Below are 22,312 nucleotides of genomic sequence, written 5' to 3' on the forward strand. Positions count from 1 at the left end.
CATAATTTTTAATGTACAGTAAAAGTGAGTCTACTGGATATTTTAATCTCAGAAACCAAATGATGAATCACATATTCTAAATATGACAGCGAGTTTCCGTAAAAATAAACTCCTGCCAAAAAAAGACCCATATCAATGGTTTTAGGGTAGGTTACGTCTATTTCTCCCTCAAATCTTCCTCCCTTGAAAGCTATTTGATTTCCGGTACAATCATTGACAAAGGGATTTTGGAACATGGGTACAACGCATTTAGATAGATCAAAAAAAAATTAAAAGCAATTAGATGAAGAAATATTTCCAGTGTAGCTACACAAATACCAAATCAAAATACAATACCCTGACATTTCCAAAATATTCGAACCATGTTCATGATTTCCCGCTTTTTTATGCGCTGGAATTTTTCTGAATATTCACCTATGCAGATGATAAACGTATTCTCATCACCATTTAACATTAACTCCATAGCAAGTTAAGAAAACTCATTGAAAAAAGTTACATATCACAAGCTATATAGCATCGACCAATTAATAGGTAGGTATGCTGGAAATTAGGTGTATTAAAATATGAATCACCTTCATGTAAGAGGATAAGGAAAAATCGCTTTGACTTACGCAGCAAAGATAATTATTTCAGCTAAATTTGAAATTTCCCATGAAAATATACGTCATTTTAATACAGTAAAATTTCCAAAGTTAGCTGTTATCAAAGAATAGTTAAGTATACCGCTAATGGACTAAGTCAAATTTCTCGGCAGATACCAAAAAGCAATGAATCTGGACCAGATAACCAATGAATTCCGCATTGTTATCGCAATGCTTTGCTATACAGCAAGCACAATTAAAACCGAAGTTTCGGGGTACGAGTCTTTATATACCTACTTTTGCCCGAGTCCGGGCATCAGTCAGTTCCCCGGCTATACAACGGAACCTGAGACGCTCAATTTTGGCCCATGTCCGTGAACGCATCCATGAACGTCTGGAAACCCGTATTGCATAGAATCCGATTCGCTAATACCAAGGACCAATCACAGGGAACCTGAGATCCCGGCACGCTATATAAGGCGAACACCTTCCGAGAAATAACACTCAGCCCTGAAGATGGAGTACGACTCGTATCCCGAAACGTCGGCAGCCATGGAGGAGATTACCCGGTGGAGCAGCCGAACAGCCTTCAATACCAGCATAGATCTTTTTTTTCACAATTCATACCGTCTACTTTTCGCCAATTTCCGTGATCGTATTGCAAAGCTTCCGTGGAATGTTTCACCATTAGTCTCTTGAGTCTCAACCATCCGTCAGGAACAGCGCCTTTTTATTCCGAGAACACGCAAAAGAGTCGAGCACGAATGATTACGATGACACAGCAGAATAGGACGGAGTGTCGCGAACGAGAACATTCTTTCCTCAGATATTTATCGTGAGAAAAAAGCGTAAGGGAAAATTAACGCAACCAGATTCAACAGGAAAAAAATGTTTTTCCATGACAGTGATAATTTAAAAGAAAGAAAAAGAGTCATGAATTGTTTCTATCATCGGAGAATGCAAATATAAACTATAGCTATATTGTACTTAAGAAATGAATCTCATAGTTAACCGAATAATCAGCCAATAGTTTCAGCGGGTATTCATACATTTTTAAACACATTTAACTAACGTTATCCTTCACCCCCGAATATATCCACTTTCCCACAGCATTCCGCTATAATTGGGCGTAAATTTCCTACTCTATTTCTTCCTCTTCCTTGTTTAACCATCATTTTTCCCTCCGACGCTGTTTTTAACATCCCCTCCCCGCTCAGTACTCGCTCCATCTAACCCTTTGTCTCCTCCGTATCTTATATATAAACTGCCTTTCCTCATCAACCATTTCAAACACTTCCTACATTAAGGTATATTTGTTTTTAATACTATCACAATCGGCATTTTTTTTAATTGGCGAATAAAATTGGCCTACCTACCTACCTTTACAACGATCTGACTCATGGAACTAATAACTTTTATTAATTTAAATAATAGTAAAACTAGCTATCAGCTAATGATATCAGCTAATTTCCCAATTTATTCGAATCAACTCTAATGATTCATCATGAATAGATTGAAAAATAGTGAAAAAATGAACGTGTTATTGTAGTATACCTACTTCATGTTGAAGAGAGAAATTTTATTCTTTTCGCTCCACCGAGACACACACCTGTGACCTAGACCAGAGGTCATTTTAATCAATAAATGGAGCTCTGGAAGTTCGTGAAGTTCTGGAGGACTGCGTGATATACAAGCATTTAAGCATTGAAGGTCAGTTCTTACCACAATTTCCGCGAAAAAAAATCTTCAAAAATCTTAGCCATGGTAAAGGCAAATATTTGCTGAGAGACTACGCCCAAGATCCAACAGGAACCTCACATTTCGTATCCTACATCAGAAAATCAACTTCTGCTCCACGATTCTATTTATAAATATTTTTCAATGACTAGGAGCTCAGAATATTGTAGCAGGAATATTCGAACATGGTATTCTCACCCAAGTAAACAAAGGTATTCACGAAGCAGCAGCATACGTAATCTCTCAAAAAAACAACACCAAATATCCAATCCACGAGTGTAGCATTGATAATCCTCTATTTTTTGACATCTTATATGAGTAAAACATTTTCGACGTTAAATTTCCAAATCCTATAAAGAAACTTTCACCAAGCCACCTCTGTCGTTTCAAGACAGGAAGAAAGACGTGAAAATTAAGCAAGAGTCGACACACGACCACCTTGTTGAAATGTTCCGTTAACAGGCATATACAGGTCACAGCATCAAACTTAACATTTATCAACACTACCTACCATAGCCTTGCGCTGTTTTGTCATTTATAGATAGCCTTAATTAAAACATGGTCAGTATTAATGGAATGCAATGTTTGGAACGCAAAAAATGCATGTTATTTCCCTCCATAGTCATGCCAACAAATTGAACAATAAACCATAATCAGCATGTGTAATATTTCGAATCCTGCCGCTTGAACGGCGGTGAGTACACACAGTTCTTGTGCATAAACAGCATTTCGCTTACATTGGCCCAAAATCAGTTAAGCATCACTTCTTTAAAGGATTTATCATCTTAAAAAAAGGCAGTATTCTCGAACTTACGAGTAGATGGCGATATTTTGCGGAACCGTGTAACAGGTAACATAATGACAGAAAAAAGTTTGTATGGGTCACAGCATTGTGATCGCATTATTGACCGTAGTAGCTTTCAGCAAATTATGACATTTCAAGGCTGAAAATGACTTAAGTTGTTGTCGAAACCTAGGTTGGGTAATAAAAAAAATTCTGAGGACAATCTAAAGGTTTTTCTGCAATTATGTTACAATATCATATCCTGAAGGCAATTTCGTTCAAATAATACTGAAACTAATTTAATAATAAAATTTACTAATTGCATGTATACGTTTTTCAGTAATAGAATCATAAAGTTTCAATAAAAAAAAACATTAAAACAAATGAATAAGAGGAAAAGTACTGCTCTAATGCGATCGTTTAAAAATGGCAAGATAATTTATTGATTTAAAAAATTGATGCTTTCCATGGGCGTTTCATACTTCCAATATTCATCCTGCTCCAACTACTGGCATGGCAAAAAGGACTCATGAGAAACGTAAGGAGAATCATTTTCCACCGCTCTACCATTTTATCTCTTACTAAAGTCATTAACAGTAGGGAACAAACTGCTTTATCTCTTTCTCCAGAATGCATGAACCTGGTGCAATAAAAAATTCTGATACCACATGCGTTCGTGTTAAATTAAAAAAAAAACAGAACGCATATGGCAAGCATATGCCCGCGCGAAGCTAAATCCGATACTAGCGTGCAACAAGCTATTAGTCGCAATGAAAACAGAGTGGTATGAGTGATCTTATAGACCAACGCTCAAGAATGCTTGAAAATTTCTCCTTCTTTTCGCTGGCATGCTTCGACCTCTCGACTTCGTGACGACACACAAAGCCCCCAACTGCGCATAAAAGGCCTCGACCTATAGCGGAATATTTTTAGCTTTATCTGAATGAAAATAAAAACACGTTTTCCGAGCAGAAAAAAAATCTCAAGTCCAGTGCGAGCAACTTAAGGGACTAATGAAAGAAAAAGCGACCTACCGCAAGGAGTTTCGAGCTCGGCCTCCCCAAAAAGCACCGCACATCACGCAGGCAATAACAAAGTGTAGGGGTTGGAGAGCCTAAACGTTTTTGAGGAGGAAGGCTGAGATGCAAGACACATACGCTCGACCGCATCCATTAGCCGCTTTCAAAAGCGCGGCAGATCGTGTTCCGCTAAACACACAACTCCGGACATGGCCAGCCGCGTGGAATGCGTGAACCAAAATGGACCCGGGCCGCCATGACAGGATGCTTGAGCCAGAGGAGAAAATTGTCAGCTGACTTGACGGACTAACTTCAGCCATACATCGCAGACACAAAGGAACGAGCCAGGCTAAGCGTTGAAAATGAAAAACAGCTTCAAAATCGTTAAGCAACACGGTCCAAATGTGATTTCACGCATCTGTGAAAATCCAACATGACAGGTCCTTCAACGGCTTTTAATAAATTAAATATCTAAAAATGAAAGAAACGAAATATTCAAGTGCACAGCAGAACGTTTTTCTGAAGGAACCTACTGTTAGAGATGCTGCGCAGCCAAATGAAACAAACATTTTCGGCAAATTAGATGTAAATATTATACTTTGAGCTTAAATCCTCAAAGGCTATTGACAGAAACTGAAAAGAAAAATACTCGGTGACAAGCCCTTGAAACTATGCATTATCCTGCAGGAAAATACAGGTGCTTTGCAAGAAATATCTTATAACTAAGTTGCAGAAACGAAAGGCAACAGCAGGTTCAATAGTTATTTATTGATACGACCGGTTAAGATACAAGGTATCACCATCAAGCGATTTCATCGAAATCATCATCGCCATCATTGCATCAAAACCAATCGTATCAATAAATAATTGTGAACCCTGCCCTTGCTTTTCCTCCTTAGATTTTTATAAAGGTGTTCAAACATTTTTTGTAAATTACCTTTTACAATTGACCTTAAGAATTAGGCATAATGCAAATCGTAACAACAAGAGTATTATGTTTACAATGCAATTGGATAAAAGCCAAACTATAAAACCTCTATGCACCAAGTTTAAAGAATAAACTCGTATTTTGTTGCTAAAAACATTCCAAACAGGTCCTCACATTGATGGTCTACATTGATCTCTATGCATTTATGTAAATACCGATGGAAAAAAATTCTCTCAAAGAGGAGAAAAAAGTGAATGAGAACAAGTAGGTTTTGAAAAGATCTGTCAACCTGCCAATCCCGTTTTCCAGCAGGATTTTCATAACTTGACGCGCAAGGAAGCAAATATTGACTGTTCTTACCGCAGGTGGACCAGAGAGCGAACGAGTCCTAAAACAGGAAAGCTTTATTCTCTGATGGCTACTGTGAGTAAAGGAGACAAAAAGATATATTGCAGATATTATTTCTTATGGATTGCAAAGTAGTGCGGTGCGGAAATGTGAACTCGGGAAAGTATTTTGAGTTTCACAATCAAGAGTTGGAAAAAACGGGTGAGGTGGACAATGGAGAATGTTAGAAGATGGTACAAAAATCACGAAAAATGCACCAATAAATATTTAAGAATGAGAGAAAAAACTGTTAAGTGAACTGAAAAAGATTTAAAGAAGTATGAGTTATTTTTTGGTGACTCATTTGCTTTTGATTTTCCGTATCGGTTTCATAACTAAACCGAAGCGATTGAACTATCTAATGCCAGGTACTGAATTTCTTTCTTGTTATTCCATGCACCCATAATGAAAAGTAGCAGTAAATTTAATATCAAATTCCCTGAAAAAGATGAGTTCTTTCTAAGTGTGCCGTCATCCGTTGCGTTCATCGAATCGTAAACAATAGCGATTGAACTATTTAATGAAAGGTACTGAATATCTTTCTTGGTAGAGCATGCACCTATAACAGATAGTAGCAGGGTATTAAATTTAATGTCATCCTCCCAGGATAAGAGTAATTCTTTAGAACTGAGCCGTCAGCCGTTGCATTCCTTGAAGCCAAGTATTTTTAGCGACTCTAGTGTCCTAGAGATATCTAGGTTTTGGAAAAAAAAGTTCCGACAACCGCTGATTCTAAGTCACGTGTAAATTTCAGGCAGTCCTTGTTTGAGGGTAGTCCTTGGAAATAAATTATGACTGATGCTTTCACGCAAGGCTATAATATAAAAAGACAACAGAGTTATTTGCGGGTTTACTCTATATAGAAATTTTAAGCGCTATCGAAGAACTTACCTCATTGAAATGCTATGTACTATAATTTATGATGATGTTCTAATGATACTTTTTAATTTATTTTAAAATGTCGGAATAAAATCGGACATGGGTGCGCTCAAGGTCAAAACTATTATTTTCCGCAAGCACTATTCTATCTATTTGCATAATTTCATACTCACTAGGCGAATTTTATCATTATATTATTTTTGGTCAGCAATATTATCAAATTTCCCAAAGGCACTTGGTCAATAAGTAACAAAACTCATTTACCTGTTGTGAAATCCGAGAGAACATCATTTAAATTCTTTTTTGAGGACTATAGTGCAAAATTAAATTGTCATCCGAAGTGTGAATACGGTAACACGATCGTGTGAATCAAGTTTCAGACTCGCCATTTTTCGGCGGTCGAGCCCACCTACGCGGATACAATGGGCTAGAGAAAAACTCGTCGATATAATGGAGACGGCGTCGGAAATGTGCTCGCTACCTACTTTTGGCAGCGTCGAGTCCTCCTCCGGTCGGCTCCTTAAAGGAGAAGCCTATTCATACAATGAGAGTCCAGAAATACAGAGCCGTTCCCTTCCCGCACCCGAACCACATCCCATTGCCGCGCCGCTGCCAAATGCCAAAGACTTCTTCTCCTGCTCCTTCTCCCGCCACTTCACACACCACGTGGGGACGCGCTTGGGAACCGTCCCAAACCACAGCCCACAATGCACCGCGGGGTGTTTCGTCACGAGACGCGGCGGCAGCCTCCTTCGCCCACAGCGTCGCCGGCGCGCCGTCGCATCTGACGCGGTGCGAGCCGCGGGAAGAAAGATCGTTAGACGGCATTAGCGTTCCAATTTAAAGTAGCAAAGGGGTGCGAGGCGTCCAGACCCCCGTCCGATATTAAAAAATACAACATTATTTTGCCTAATCACAATAAAAAATAAAATACTGAAAAATCATGAATTTACGGAAGATTTCTTTTAAAAAATTAAGTTTTTTCAATTTTGAAAAGTGTTATAATTAGTTTAAAACCCTCTCTATTGTACCCTGTTTTTCAAAATTTTACCCCTGAATATGGACCATCCCTTTTTAAACATTCATGCATTTCCGATTGATTCGGATTCTACGAAAATCGATGTCAATTAATTCGACGCGATGGCCTGCCTCAATATCAAGTGTAATCATCATCACCAATCACTATATTTGATAATATGGCGATTTGCGTAGTTTGATATGCTTGATATGTTCGATAATATGGCGATTTGCGTACAACTGCGGACTTAATGGAAGTGCACGAGTACATTCCACCAAGTAGGGGATGCCATCAGAATTCTTCATTTTTGTAAATATCATGGACCATATTATCCTAAATAACGTAAAAGTAGAGACATTTTAATAACTGGTTATGAAAATATAGCTATTGAGGAACTTCAAATGTAAGTACTTAATCCACTGTCATCCTTGACAACCAACTGTCACATAGCCTCATTGTCCATCTTTTACAAGTAATTTTCGACAAATATTGAAGAGCGCTGGCGTTATATTATCACAGTTAACAGCAATGACCATCAAATAAAATCGATGATGAATGGCAACGCGCAATCGAAGATCATTTCTCCACACCGACAATGGCTAACCATCGATAGATATCCACGAAAACCACATCATGAAACATCAATTATTCTTATCCAATAAATAAATCGCTCAATCATTTAATGATAAAACCTGAAGGTTTATTTGATTAGGTGAGGGTAGAGCTCACCCTGTTCTAGGCCACAAGAGCGTGAAATTCAAAATTCAGGATAAGAGGGCCAGTTCCCTCCCCTCGCACTTCGAACATTTTGTTTTGGGGTGTCCGAAGCCTTCACCTAGGATTTCAACCTCTAGATAAGCAGCCAAATTCTCTACCCACTAGGTTACAATGCCCCCTACCAAATACACAGGTAGTATATCTCCAAAGATACGAGTTTAGAGGCAAATCTCGCCCGTGGCCTCCCAACAACTGGAGACTCGCAGGGTAGGCGGTATAATTAGTACGTGGTCTCCAGTCGTGAGGACTGGCCACGCGCTCGCTGCAGGTTCTAATGAAGGGCGCAGTCGAGAATAAACCCGTTCTGAAAAAGGGGGATTCGAGAGCTGAATGGTGCCCAGAAGCAAGAATCTCTTTCACTCGTCGCTTTCACCGAGTTAAGGGACTTTCGAGCACATTCAATACGAAATCTGCAAGTGGCAATGAACAGTGGAAGTTGGTTCGCAATGCTACTAATCAATTAAAATAACACATTTTCTCACTATTCATATTCCTTGCTTTCCAAATTCGATTTCCGTAGACTGGTTAAGTTCTTTTCCCTACTTGGAGCTGTAGTAGCGACAAATACTAGCTGCTAATTGAGTGTTTATTTAGGCGACCATGTGATCTAAATTTCATAGCTACAGACAAATGAGAGTCATATTCAACTGACACGAAATTGAAAGCAACCGTTCCGTTATTCTTAAATTGGCAAGACAATTTCAATTCTAGGTAACGAAAAATAACTGTTTTAAAAATAGGAATATTGATATGGAATCGGCAAAAAACGCTTCACATCAAGCTGATATCTGTATTTATCTTCTCAAAGAGATGATGGAATAATGATGTATCAGCTCACTGCTGAAAGAAGGGTTCTAGAGGACTGCTGTGAAAGCTTGCTTACTAGGAAAAGTTGATGACATTTGATAGCAAAGGTCAGCAAATATTCTCAGTCACGATTGACAGCCCATGTGAGATGGGAGCGAAAATCTTCTGAAGATTATATTACAAAAACCCCATTTTTTGGCATTCATGGGTCCTCCGTTACGCTTTCTGCGAGTCAAAAGCTACATTCGATTAAGTAAATAGTCATCAGTAAGAAAAAAACATTCAGACTGTTCTTCAGTTACTCAAATTCAATTTTAAAATTTACCTTTTCACAAAAAGTCTCAAACCATTTTGATATTTAGTCGAGTTCTCCAATTAATCTTTTTTTCTTTCTTTATTAAGGGAGAATAGTAGCAATGCATATCTATGACAGCATGAATGGTACACAATACTCAATTTTGCGGCATCAACCGAGAGGAAGAGTCAAATTGACAGCTAGACGTCAACAGCCTCAGAAGTTTTCAATTTTTTATATTTATACACCAGAAATAAATATAATAGGACATTAAATTATTAGCTCTATTTAGTCACTTTCCTTGCGGAAATGCAAGGGTGACCATTGACGCGCATAAGCTAAGTATACTACCACATTTTGAAAACTAAATGATATATGTCAAAATGACATTTCTGAATGCCAAAGTCGCATTTAGAATAGTATATAAATATTATCGCTATCACACATTTTTGAGGGCGAATTATCGCTGTAGGTTTTTCTGAGCGTTGAAAAATTGATCAAGACGATAATTCTTAAAGCATATCTATCGATCTAAAAGATTATGAAAATTTCACGAAAATTAATGCCGACCAAAATCCTTAGTGCCGTCAGGCTTCGTGTTCAATTATTCGGTACAAATCGAAGATAGGCGATTAGAGCGCCAATGGTGATTGGTCGGCAGTTGAGGGTTACGAAGGCAACTTTCAACTTATGATTACGGCCATTTCACACGGTTTTTTTCATTCGAATGATAATTGGAATGATCTTGCGAATGACCATATTACACCATGCTATTTAAATCTGGGAAATGCAATGCTCAATGAAATTATAACAAAACTGTTTGAAAAAATAGGGAACATTAATACGGAATCAGCAAAAAAACGTTCTGCATAAAGTTGATATCTGTAACTATCTGCACAAAGAGATGATGGAATAATACTGTCTCTACCCACTATAAGAGATAAGAATGATTGGGTGGGTACTCACCTTCGTTGAATGTGTACACTCCGCTACCCCCGGCCGGAGGCTTTTTCACGCCGTCCGTCACCGGCCCTCCGCCCCTGCGGCCGCTGAAGCTGCCGCGGCCCCCCGCGCGCGCCCCGCCCTTGTAGGGGGCGTGGTGGTGCTGGTGGTTGGTGGCATTTGACGCCGCCGGCCGCGGGGCCCCATTCTGCTGCGGGGAGGCGGCCCCATCTGACCCGCCCCCCCGGGCCCGCTCCCTGCCCCCCAGGGCTGCTGAAGCGGTGCACCGCCCGGGGCAGTCGCCCCCGCCCTCGTCACAGCACTCGTCCTCCTCGGCCTCCTCCCCGTTCCGCTCACCTGCGGACGAACAAAGCCGGTACTGTCTGAGCAAGAGCGCGTGGTGAGCGGAGCCTATGACGTAAGTGACCCTACGACGCCGGCGCCACTGCATCTTCGGCCCGGCCCGAGGGCCCACACTCTGTACCGGTTGCCGGACGCCGGCGAGGGGCGATGACTTTTATCGCAGTCGCAACAATACCCGGCCAAAACCTCCCTACTCCCAGTCACCTCTATTCCTCAACCGCCTCCTGGAGACTTGCGACAGAGTGCCGAAGATGGGGTAGAAAGAGGTACAAACCTGAAGGTGCTTAACTAAGCTTGAAGAACATTTGCGAACTGTCCCGACTGTCACGTCTCCGGAGCCAAACAATGCCACAGTCTTTCTACGCCGACGAACGTACCGCAACTATGTCCGAAGCGGATCTCTTGTTTGACAAACACGATCTGTCTCGTCTTAAAGCCGGGTGGGAAAACCTGAAGGCACCTGACTGAGTTCGACGAACATTCGCGAACTGTCACGCAGTAGAAAACGATGCTACAGTCTTTCTCCGCGAGCGAATGTATGCAATTCGGTACGAAGCGGACCTCCTTGTTGACAAGCACGGTCGGTCCCCTCTTTAAGCCGGTTGTACCCGATCGAGGGCCCAGACGAGAGAGGGTCCCCGGGTTGAAATGACCGGATTAGCACACGAGACGTCGTTCGGGGCCGGGAGAAACCTTCTCTGGCGGAAGACCCCGCGCCGCTCCGCGCCAAACCGCGCCTCGCCGCTACCCCTCGATCTATCTCAGTCTTCCCAGAGCGGTGTGCTCCTGGAGAGGGCCGGGGAGGCAGTGAGGGAGCTTTGGAGAAATGCCGGTAGCTCGCGCTGCGATAGGCGAGGCGGCGCGGAGGGGAAAGATGAGGGGTGGAGTTGGAGGGGTGTGTTAGTGGGATTTTGGGCAGGAAAAAAACGCGAATAACGGGGTGGGGGTCCCGCCCCCCTCGGCCGCCCTATCCAAGGTTACGTAACAAGGTCTGAAAATGGCAAACAGTATCCAGGGACACGATTTTGACTTCGTAGGCGTTAAGATATGAGCTAAATGCGCCAGAGTACACAAAAGATGCATCATTACTCTTCATTTCTGCGAGTCAAGGCTTTCCACGCTTAAAATCAACACGCTTTCTCTCCTAATTAAAGAGTTCGGAAGGCATAGGAAGGTATTTTTTACGCCAATTATTTTTACTGGCGATTAACTAAGTAAGTCTCCTCAACATTTAGCTAACTCCCTTTTTTCAACAGCAGCCTCAGAAGAATTACGCGGAATAATTCTAATTTACGTTAAAATGACGAGCAGGAATCTAAAAACAGGTTAACTTTTTGAAGGTAAACAATTTGGCTATTAAGGTGGCCAGCACATCGAAGATAATAAATGTTGCACAGTAATGATAACATGTAAGTTATACTACACCTTCAATGAAATAGTGTTTTTTTATAGAAAGCTATACCAATACAGAAACGATGAAATATATAGGAAACAATTTAAATTGACTCCTTTGCTCCACAGGGTATTAAAGTTTAGGTAGCCGGATAAAAATCAATATGAACTACAGAAAGCAGTGGAAATTTCGAACTATGCCAAATATGAGCCAGATTGGGAGAAATAAAGATTTTGAGGTTTGGGACAAAATTAATGACCGAAGTGGACCACTGCATGAAATTTAAATTTGAAACATAACGCAATGGTAGGATTACATGACACTTTTTGCTAGTTAGCCCGGCCTGTCACCTCCCCAACCCGAACACTCCCTTTCAACTACGATTAAGATATTTTTTATTCATTCCATCCAAGATCCCTACTCTCATTCTCGCTCTACTTCGGTCACCCAACACCCTTCACCGTAGAAAATTACACAAAATAGATAAAAGTATAACAAATTTTTCAAACACCTCATTTTTTGGTTTTTCAATCAAACACTTTCCGAATTTTTTTGTCTTTAAGAGGGGAGATAGCCATTTTGATGGCAAGTTCCCCTCTTAAAACAAGAATACAGAGAGCATTACAAAGAGCACAAGAACAACAAAAGTATAAAAATAACATACACCTCAAGCAGTGGCGTAAATAGGAGTATGCTTTGGGGGGATGAACAGGGTTAGTGGGGAATAACCCCCCCGAGGAAACGGGGTGTTCAGAAAATGTATTGAAAAATAACATGCTTTAAAATGATTTTTACACAATTTTGGTCCTTAAAATTTAGCTATGAGCAGATGCAGTTATTGTATATCAAATCTAGGCAAGATTTTTAAAAATGTTTTTGATTTCTCTGAGGCTTTAGGGAGGGGATACATCCCCTCACCCTTCCCCCCGCCCCATAGTTACGCCACTGTGCTTAAGAAGGGTTACAAAAAGCAAGGATCATTGGCTACAGCCATAGAGTCACCCCTTTAATAAAAGGAGTAAGCATTTCGCTTTAATAATTAACACATTCCATCTCACATTAGCAATCCACAGCATTGGTGATTCACACTCTTTCGTAACTAAAAATGTAGAAAATATCACCATTGTATATCGCGCTGTAAAAACGGTCTGAGTAGGTACTTTGAAATTTTAGAGTAATAAAAATGGGAGGAAATAAAATCAGTAGAATAGAAACATACCACTCCTGTTTTTGAGGACGACTCTAAAAGTTTCTCAAAGCTCCAGCGCCATTCAGAGGTTTTATTGCCTTTGTGAACACTACGATGACGAATTTTTCGAAATAAGGAATAAAATTTACACAACAAGCAAACATTTCTGAGGCATATCATTCACCAGATAGGGATTATTTCTCTTTCATTCGCCATTTAATTTTTTTCATAATTAAATATAAGTGTTCAATGAAAATATTTTTCTGCCATGAAACAGCTCTCGACAGCAACACATTCCTCAGGAGGAGAGGTTTCTTACACTGCATACGAAACGTGAACTCCTCGCTTTTTACCAACCATGTAATCGGACGTTGAGACAACATAGGGAGAAAAACTTATAAAACTACGCTAACATGAAATAAACTAGTAAAAACACATAACATATCGAAAAGTACACGAATGAAGTTTTTAAAAAATACACATGGCAGGCAATGACTCAACCATTTAATTTGCATTAATTGGAAAGAACTAAGCCTTTTTAAGCACTCAGAACTTTTCGATATTTCATAGAGAGAGATTAAGTTTTAATCTCAAAAAATATGTACTCCTAATGGTCAGGTTTAATCCCCCAGAAAATAAGTTTCGTACTCTCAAGAAACCCAGAGATACCGCAACAGAGGCATGGTATAATAATGATGTTGAAAAAGTTACTATAAATTAAGATATTATTCCTTTATTCCACATTTTCAACATAATCTAAAATAGATTAAACCATCATGGTTCCAATAAGAACAAATAAATCTGATTATTTCCGCTATTGGACGAAACCGGTCGTCGAATTAACACCGAGAAAATAGAGAACAAATTGTCTTTTCGTAATAACCGTAATAGAAAATTTTGGATTATGAAAGATTTTCTAATTTATGCTTTATTGAAAATATGGTTTTATCACAATTTGTGTTGAAAATGTGGAATGAAGTGAAGAGCATATTTAAGGAACGCACATAAATATGTGTAAATACATGAGGATGCACTTGATCTTTCAACTCAATCATTATTATTTAGAAAGCTGAGGTGATAATCATTCAATTTCGTTCGTAAAATACTTAATTATTTGGCTCTGTCAACTATCATTGGTCGAATGTGCTAATTTACAAGGTTTATCGCACTTTTTTCTCACTTTTACCAACATATTCAAAAGGAAGTCATTACTTAACACTCTATAGCGCACAGATAATCATTCCATCAACTAATCCAACGTCTCATTATCCTAACATTCACGTCTTCCTTTAATCTACAACTTCCCCTTTTCCACAACCACGGAAAAGGCTCATTCATTCATCAGTCTTCCATCGTAATCCCTCCTTCCAGTCGCTGAAAATCTCCCCGAATATCCTTCCGGATGTTTTTTTGCACAAATCATGCGCCGGCAGACGAGAGGGAATAGATCGCGTTACTCATCGTTCAGACCGCGAGAAGGGGCCGCCGAAGAAGCGAAGACCCACAGAGCAGATTTCTTCCCGCAGCAGCGGCGGTGAAGCTCTACGAACGTCTGGCCTCGCACAAAGGGCGCGAGGTGTCTCGCTAGCGGCACCCAAACAGATAAATAGCGAACGGCTTCGATTGGAGAAAAAAAGCATAAAAGTCGCTTTTGCAGGTGGAAATGAAATCGTTCACACCAGTGCAAATCTCGCAAACCCTAAATATAAACTTATATCACACACTTAGTCACGGATTCGACGCGGGGTATAGCTTACCTCTCAGGCACTACACATAATATTATAAATTTCATTGAATAGAGATCAAAAGATTTCACTGCCGAAGCGGATGAAAAAACCTTAATTCAAAAATCAATTACTCATGTTTAACTCTTGAGGTAGGTATTCCATTGTTTGGGTTCATGTATGGATATCTATTATGAATACCACTTTTTTCTAATAAAGCAACCCGGGTTTCATTGAATACACATGATTATCAGGTGTTAATTACTAGCTAAATAATAGATAGCTAATAATTTAAGCCTGATAAGGACAATTACTCATTGAAACCCGGGTAGCTCTATTAAAAAAAGTAGTATAAATAGTAGATATTCATCCAAGAAACCTTTACCTCTTTTCGTTAAAATTTACTTGGAATTTCATCCGCATAATTTGTTGAGAAATCTTTAGAAATACCGTAAAATTGAGACATTCAAATGACGAATACCAAGAGCCTGAGATAATTATACTAGAGTTCTTCTTTCCCGTTTGAACATAACAAATATTGACAAAATTGATGATGAAAATAGAAAAGTATTATGAAAACTCTTTTTTTTTGGACTTTATCCACATTCAGATACTAAAAACGCGTGTGGTTGTAGGTTTTAGGACAACAGCAATTACTCTGGACGAAAATACTTGAAGATGTAGTTGCGCCTTGTGAGATATGCTGCTTAAGGTCAACTTAGCAGCAGCTAAAATAGTTTTTAGGCAAAGCTTTCGATGGATGAATGAATGACCCCAAATAAATAAGATGTGAAATTGTGTGAACCCCGGAAATGTATGACAAAGGCAGAATTTGTTAAGAAAACTCACTTGACATGATTTTGATTCGAGCTAGGATATCCCAATTTTCGGTCAGATATGATACCAGTTTCACCATTATATCATGACCCTTCTAACCGATTTTCTGGTCCAGCAACAAGAAGATCGGGGTTCGAACACCGGTCACATTAAATGCTAATTTTGGGAGCAAGGAGGTTGAAATTATGGGGACTTATCCTTTTCTCTCAATCAGTAGTGTGTTTTCTTTATACCGACTTTCAGATCATTCAAAAGTTTTCCTATTATATCAAAATTTGCAGGAAGTATAGAACTAGCACCTTCCAGAATTTGGCTGTACATCAAATTCATCAAAATGTACATCAAAGCAAGTAGGAGAATTAAATACTTTTCAGTTGCTTGCCTGTAAATTTCAAAGTTAGAACATGTCAATCAATAATTTTTTAGCGAGTTTCCTCGTTGAACTCTCAAACCTGAGAAGTTATTGACACTTTCTTCTATGAGGAACTTTGCAGGGCTCTATTTGCAACCCTCATGTAAATATTAGACTCTATTAGAACCAAAATAATCCACCGCTCAACGACATAAGCTTTCAAAAAGACTACAGTACATAAGCAGAGCTTGACTCCCATGGAGTTTTCGTACAAGGTCAGGACCACCAATTTCTCCGCCCGTCAGGAAGAGGCGAGAGAGTGAATGGCGAAGCATTAGCAAGCAGCACGCCCATAAATTTATTCCGGGCCGCAAAAATGACCTCCGCCAACGACGACGGAGCGACGCGTGTCTTAACCTAGGTCAACGACTCGGTTCTTGCCCGCCTTCGGCGTAAAAGTGAACGTCCCGTTCCATTGAGAGAACACGCGTCCCACCCGCGAAGTGTTTGGGAGGGGATACTTGGTAGGGAAACCAAAATAAAATCGCCACCTCCCGCTGACAAGGTTCAAGCGGGAATGCCCTCAACGGAAGGGTTGCTAGGGGGAGGTATGGGAGGCGATGGGGGAGAGGGTGGAGGGATTTGTGATGAGAGGAGGGATAGGGTGGGCCTGCTGAGAAAGATCGATTTCCACTATTGACGCAGGAAAAGTAAGAAAATGAAACGGTGGGAAGAAGTCGACACTAGAAACGATTTTAAGTACACCGGGACTGGCCTCGGTGATATCTATACGGAGTCACCCGCGATGCACAAACTGCGAAAAATCCACAGAGAAAAAAAACATTCGCCTTGATCGGGATTCAAACCCGGACCCCCCGATTTCCAGCCGAGTGCTTTAGCCAGTTAAGGTACAGAGTGAGACCGGGGGGGGGGGGGGGGTTTGCAGGGGGGGCGAAAGAGACTTGGGGGGATCCGGGTTCGAATCCCGGTCAAGGCGAATGATTTTTTTTCTCAGTGAATTTTTCGCACATAAGAAACAATATTTAACACCCTATCTTCGAAATATTATGTACCGGTAATAGATTCACATCCAGTAATACGTGGAGGAGCAATGGATATATAATTCTACGTATTAATAAAATAAATTCGAAGATGTCACTTTCATTTACTTCTTAAGTAACATTGGACGCCTACGATAACATGTTAAATATTTAAATATTAATATCTTTTTATAAAAATTTTTTCCATGGATTCATACATATGAAATGTTTTTAGAAAAATTGGACCGTTATAATGACCTTTTTAAAAATATAATGCATTTTTTCCTAAATAAAAGGTTATCGTGTATAATTTTCATTTAAATTTTAATAGAAGTGGACATCAACGATTACTTTTAATTTTTCATGGATAAACCTACCAGCGAGTTCCCCATCATCTTGCCACATATTCTTGAATAACGAGCATTATTCTTATTATGAGCACTTACAATTTATTACCGTGGTTTGGCCATATTTTAACAACATAATCCACAATGTCTAACGCTTTTATAAATTGTATCGAATCAGGCAGGGACAAATGATAGCCTTACTCTGAAAATCAAACTATCTAAGAGATTTCCCAACACTATTAACACCGCAAGTAATAGTAATTATTTACGTTAAAATGTCTATCCCTCATTCAGAATTCTCACCCACAAAGATCCAGAGTACTAACTCAAAGCATTCAGTTTGCTTTGTATATTCACGAAATAAATTTTCGATGCCCGGCAATAGACGACGACGAATATCGCAATTATGTGCACGATTTTTTATAATTCAGGAAATATTTCGAAAGAGAAATTTCACCTTGAATCTTCAATTCTTGGATATTGAATAAAATGCTTATTTTACAGGCACAAACGCGTAATTATTTCGTCATAAATCATAATAAATGCTCAAACATGCAGTGAAGATAACAGAAAAACTATGCCAATATAACAGTATTTGTCGAAATTACTTAACTGATGCCAAAATTCACAAAAAAGCTAATAACCGAATTGGAAAAGATAATACAAAAAGGGTCATCATAGAAGGATAGCTGTATTAGAATATAATTACGTCCTCAGAGATGAAAGGAGAATATAATTAGGCACCATGAATAATTTACCATCGATGTTGCAAGATATCTCATAGGTTTCAACGTTATTCGTAATAAAAAAGCATTTCATTTATAATTCCATAGAAACAGACCTGACCTGCGTAATGAAATCACTACCAACCACCCCAAAATGAAGAACACACTCAGTCGAGCATAAAAAGACAATATTTCTTTGGTAAATTATGAAATACGTCGACCTAAGATTCTCTAACAAGACAAAGGGAAAAACAAATATTAAACATGATGAGTCAACAAGAGAACGAAAACAAAACGAAATGAGCAAAAATTACGGCTGACAGAGCTCTCTTCTATTTTATTCTCCCAAAATTCCACTCCCCCGTTTCCACCCTAAAGTCTTCCCACTCGAGTCCACAACGGCCGTTCGAAAACTTGAGGGAAAGAATGAATATACGCACAATGCGAGGCAAAGGGCCAAAATGCTGAAAGCTTAGAAGGTTTTCCACGACAAAAATTGAAGAAATAAAACGTCGGGCACCTCCCGCTGGCACAATATTTTCTCGCCCTTGGAGTCAAAGAGCATCGGAGAGAAACGAGGCGAGGAGTCCCAAGAAGTTCGACCGCCCACGCTCGCTAACTTGGCACGCATCCATGGTCCACGGACGGAATGCTTAGAGGGAAGATGCAGTTAGGCGGGAAGATGAGAAGAATCCTACTTTGACGGGTTAATGCACATCAGAGAGCGTAAAGGCATAATTTTTGTGAACGAGAATGAGATATGGAACAAATGCGTAAAACAATTTTTATTTTTTCCTGGTGAATAATATTCAGTGAGTCTTCTCGGGCTCTACATCAGGTTAATTCAGTCGTATGGAACAATATCAGATAAACTTAGATATAAAATTGATAATGTTAGATAATTATCAATATTATTGTATTTAGGTCAATAGGACTGAATTAAATTGGTGTAAAGCCCGAGAATAATTCCTGAACAAATGGTTTCTTAAGCATGAAGTAAAAGTTAATGGGCTCTGCACCACATTAATTTTGTCGTATTGACCAATATTAGATAAACTTAGATATTGGACTGATAATATAATATATGATAATTACCAAGATTGTATTTAGGTCAATAGTACTGAATTAACCTGTTGTAGAGTCCGAGAAGAATTTCTGGACAAATGTTTTCTTCCTCCCCCTAGACGATGAAGTCAAAATTAATGAAATAATGGAAAGAAAGAAATAAAACTTTGAAAGGTTCACTATTATTTTAATATGGGCACGACACGGGTTTCGTAATGAAGATGTAACCACGTTACGAAACCCGGGTCGTGCCCATATTAAAATAGTAGTGAACCTTACAAAGTTTTATTTCTTTATTTACAATATGGAGACGTTTTACAAAGTAAAGCCTGAAGTTATCAGTTAAAAAAGTAGCGAATTTTAGGACTGATTAAAATCAAGGAATATTGCACTTAATAAAACTTTTAACACTGCCAAATTGCAGCATCAACACATGACTCACAATCAGTACTTCATCCCGAAGGTTAGCTTGGATAGGTGAGGGTAGAGTGCACCCCGGATTAGGCCTTGCGTGCGTTTGCGTTTGAACCTCACATGTTCAGGGTATAGAGGGGTAGTTTCTTCACACAGGACCCCCTCGCACTTCGAAGAATCTATTTGGGGGTCCGTTATGCGCTGCAGACTATTGCCGGGCATTGAAATTTACTTCGTGAAACAACTAAGCAAACAGAATTTTTCTCGTTACTACCTTTGATCATTCTGGGTGAGAATTCTGAATGCCCTCACCAATGTAATTTCGACAAAAATTGTAATATTGGCATACTTTTTTCGATCATATTTACTGTATTTTTGAGCAGTTATTATCATTAATGATGAAATATTTAATCGCCTGAGCCTGCAAAAACAAAATGTTAATCAACGTCTAAGTATTTAACTTTGAGGTGAAAGTTCTCGTTGGAAAGGTTTATTGAAATGTAAGCAATCGTGCACATAATTGCGATATGCGATGTCGTGTATTGCCGAGCATTGAAAGCTACCTCGTGAAATAACGAAGCAAACATAATTATTTGAGTTCGTACGTTGTATCTTTGCGGGTGAGAATTCTGAATGAGGGATACTAATTATAACGTCAGCATAATTATGACTTGTTGTGTTAATAGTGTTTAGGAATCTCTCAGATGGATTTGATAAGGGGGTAATATTCAAACAACTAACTCAGTGGCTTTTGCTTTGTGACACGAAGGGCAGTTAAAAAAAATTTACTTTATGAAATCGGTGAAACTCAGTGAAAATTGCCCAATTTTATGGAAAAGTACAATTATTGAACCCAGTTATGGTATCCCAAATATTTCACGTGAATCAATCTTTTAGGGAAGTGCGGTGTTTTTTATCCGACTTATACTACACAAGCGACTTCATCCACACACACGCATTATATATCTGCACACTAATTACACAAATTTTCTCATTTTCGGGATAAATACAACTGGAGCCGGATGAAATGGCAAAGTAAGTGGAATATGTAGACGACCCATTCTGACTTTTTATCATTAAATTTTCAACTTAACAGCGAAAAAATGAACAAATCTTATTTCCCGAATATATGTTATGGAAAATAGAAAATGGAAAACAAAATATATGAAACTAGTATGTGTGACCTCGTGAAAGGCTAAGCCGAAACTTGATTACGACTGTACTATATGCAACAATAACACCTTATCACGCTTTTTAAATAATTAAATGAAAAATATATAAGCGTGCCCAAGAGAAAAGTTACCTATGAATTTCTGTACCTATACACGTAGTTAGAACAGTTGAAAGTGACTTGGACGGAGAGGAGAAGTAACGACGAAGTGCTGGACATGGTGGGTGAGGAGAGGCAGCTTTTAGATGAGATACGGAGGAGACAGAAGGTTTGGATGGATCGAGTACTTAGCGGGGATGGGATATTGAAAACAGTGTTTCAGGGTAGAATGTTAGGTAAACGAGGGAGAGGAAGGAAAATAATAGGATTTTTAGATAGAATGAATGGGAGTAGGTCTTATTGTTCATTGAAGAGGGAAATGCATGATGGAAGGGGAAGTTCCCGGAATTCTTCTTAAGCACTCCATGCAAACCAATCTTAATCGGTAGAATACTTTGATAAATATATTGAAAGCTTTATCAGAGAATATCCCTTGGGCCAAAATAATACAATCGCACCGTCATTTTTTAAGATAAATGTGAAGCTGAACATTTTAATCCTGAAAGGGGGAGTACAAAATGGCTCCTTTTGAAGGCAATTTACAAGGCAATAACTAAGGTTACTGCTTCAACAAAAGTAATAAAACCATTCATCACACGGTCCTGTTTACCGTGCTGTCTCTCCTCTCTTTTTAAGCGCCGCTCCATCGGGAGCAATGTGTCACAAAATCGCGCATTACTCAACTTTCCCGTCTACTGCACCTCTATTCTGTTTAACGTTCGCCCAGTCCAAAGCCACGGACGAAATTTTTCCGCTTCCCGAGATAGGAAGGGACAACATTAGCGCCAAAGGCAGTGAGCCAGGAGTCGGGGTAAAAGAAACACTGCTCTCGGCGAGAAGATTATCTCAATGCTAATACCGCCTGCCCCGTCAGGTAAATAAAGTAATTTGGATTCATGAAACATCCCGTGACAAGGAGTAATTTTTTTTGTCAGGGACACCAATGAACCAGAATCAAGTCTTTCCAAAAATTCCTGAATAGACGGGTTGGTGTGGTGGCTAGAGTGTTGGCTTTCCACCCAGCGGGCTTGGGTTCAAATCCCGGTAGTGAATCATCAGAGATTGCCCGATCTCTGCTTGAATGTTCTGCGGAGGACACTTCAAGCGCAACACTCCGTCCGTCGGATGGGACGTTAAGCCGTAGTCCCCTTGGCGCATTTCGTTAAGAGCAGGCTAATGCCGACGCCGGGTTTCTCTCCACCCTTCCCTCCATACCCATACCTCATGGCGAAAATGACCTCAGCTGTCGGTCGCCTCCTCCTTAAACTGCCATTGCTACGAGAAATTTAGTTTCCACGAGAAAAATTCAAACGAGATAACTTATGAAACAGCTATTCAGCTTATCCTTTCATTAATGTTTATTATAGACGTTAAATTCATAAAGTTCGTGAAGCTCAATCTAGAAATGTACTTTTACATTTTCCCCAAAATGAATGAAG

The 22,312-nt window shown here is 39.5% G+C and overlaps 1 protein-coding gene across 3 annotated transcripts in view; it reads right to left on the minus strand.

Annotated features, from left to right (window-relative positions):
- LOC124166624 overlaps positions 1 to 22,312 on the minus strand; it is a 425,295-nt gene that overhangs the window by 234,201 nt on the left and 168,782 nt on the right. For 2 of the 3 annotated variants that reach the window (XM_046544236.1, XM_046544235.1), the window contains exon 1: positions 10,179 to 11,276. In XM_046544236.1, the coding sequence (XP_046400192.1) occupies positions 10,179 to 10,605 (427 nt within the window). In that variant the 5' untranslated portion in view covers positions 10,606 to 11,276. Of the gene's footprint in view, positions 1 to 10,178; positions 11,277 to 22,312 lie in introns of those variants that run through there. The other variant, XM_046544237.1, reaches the window with a different exon arrangement.

The sequence above is a fragment of the Ischnura elegans genome, chromosome 10 (genome assembly GCF_921293095.1).
Source record: "Ischnura elegans chromosome 10, ioIscEleg1.1, whole genome shotgun sequence".
NCBI lineage: Eukaryota > Metazoa > Arthropoda > Insecta > Odonata > Coenagrionidae > Ischnura > Ischnura elegans.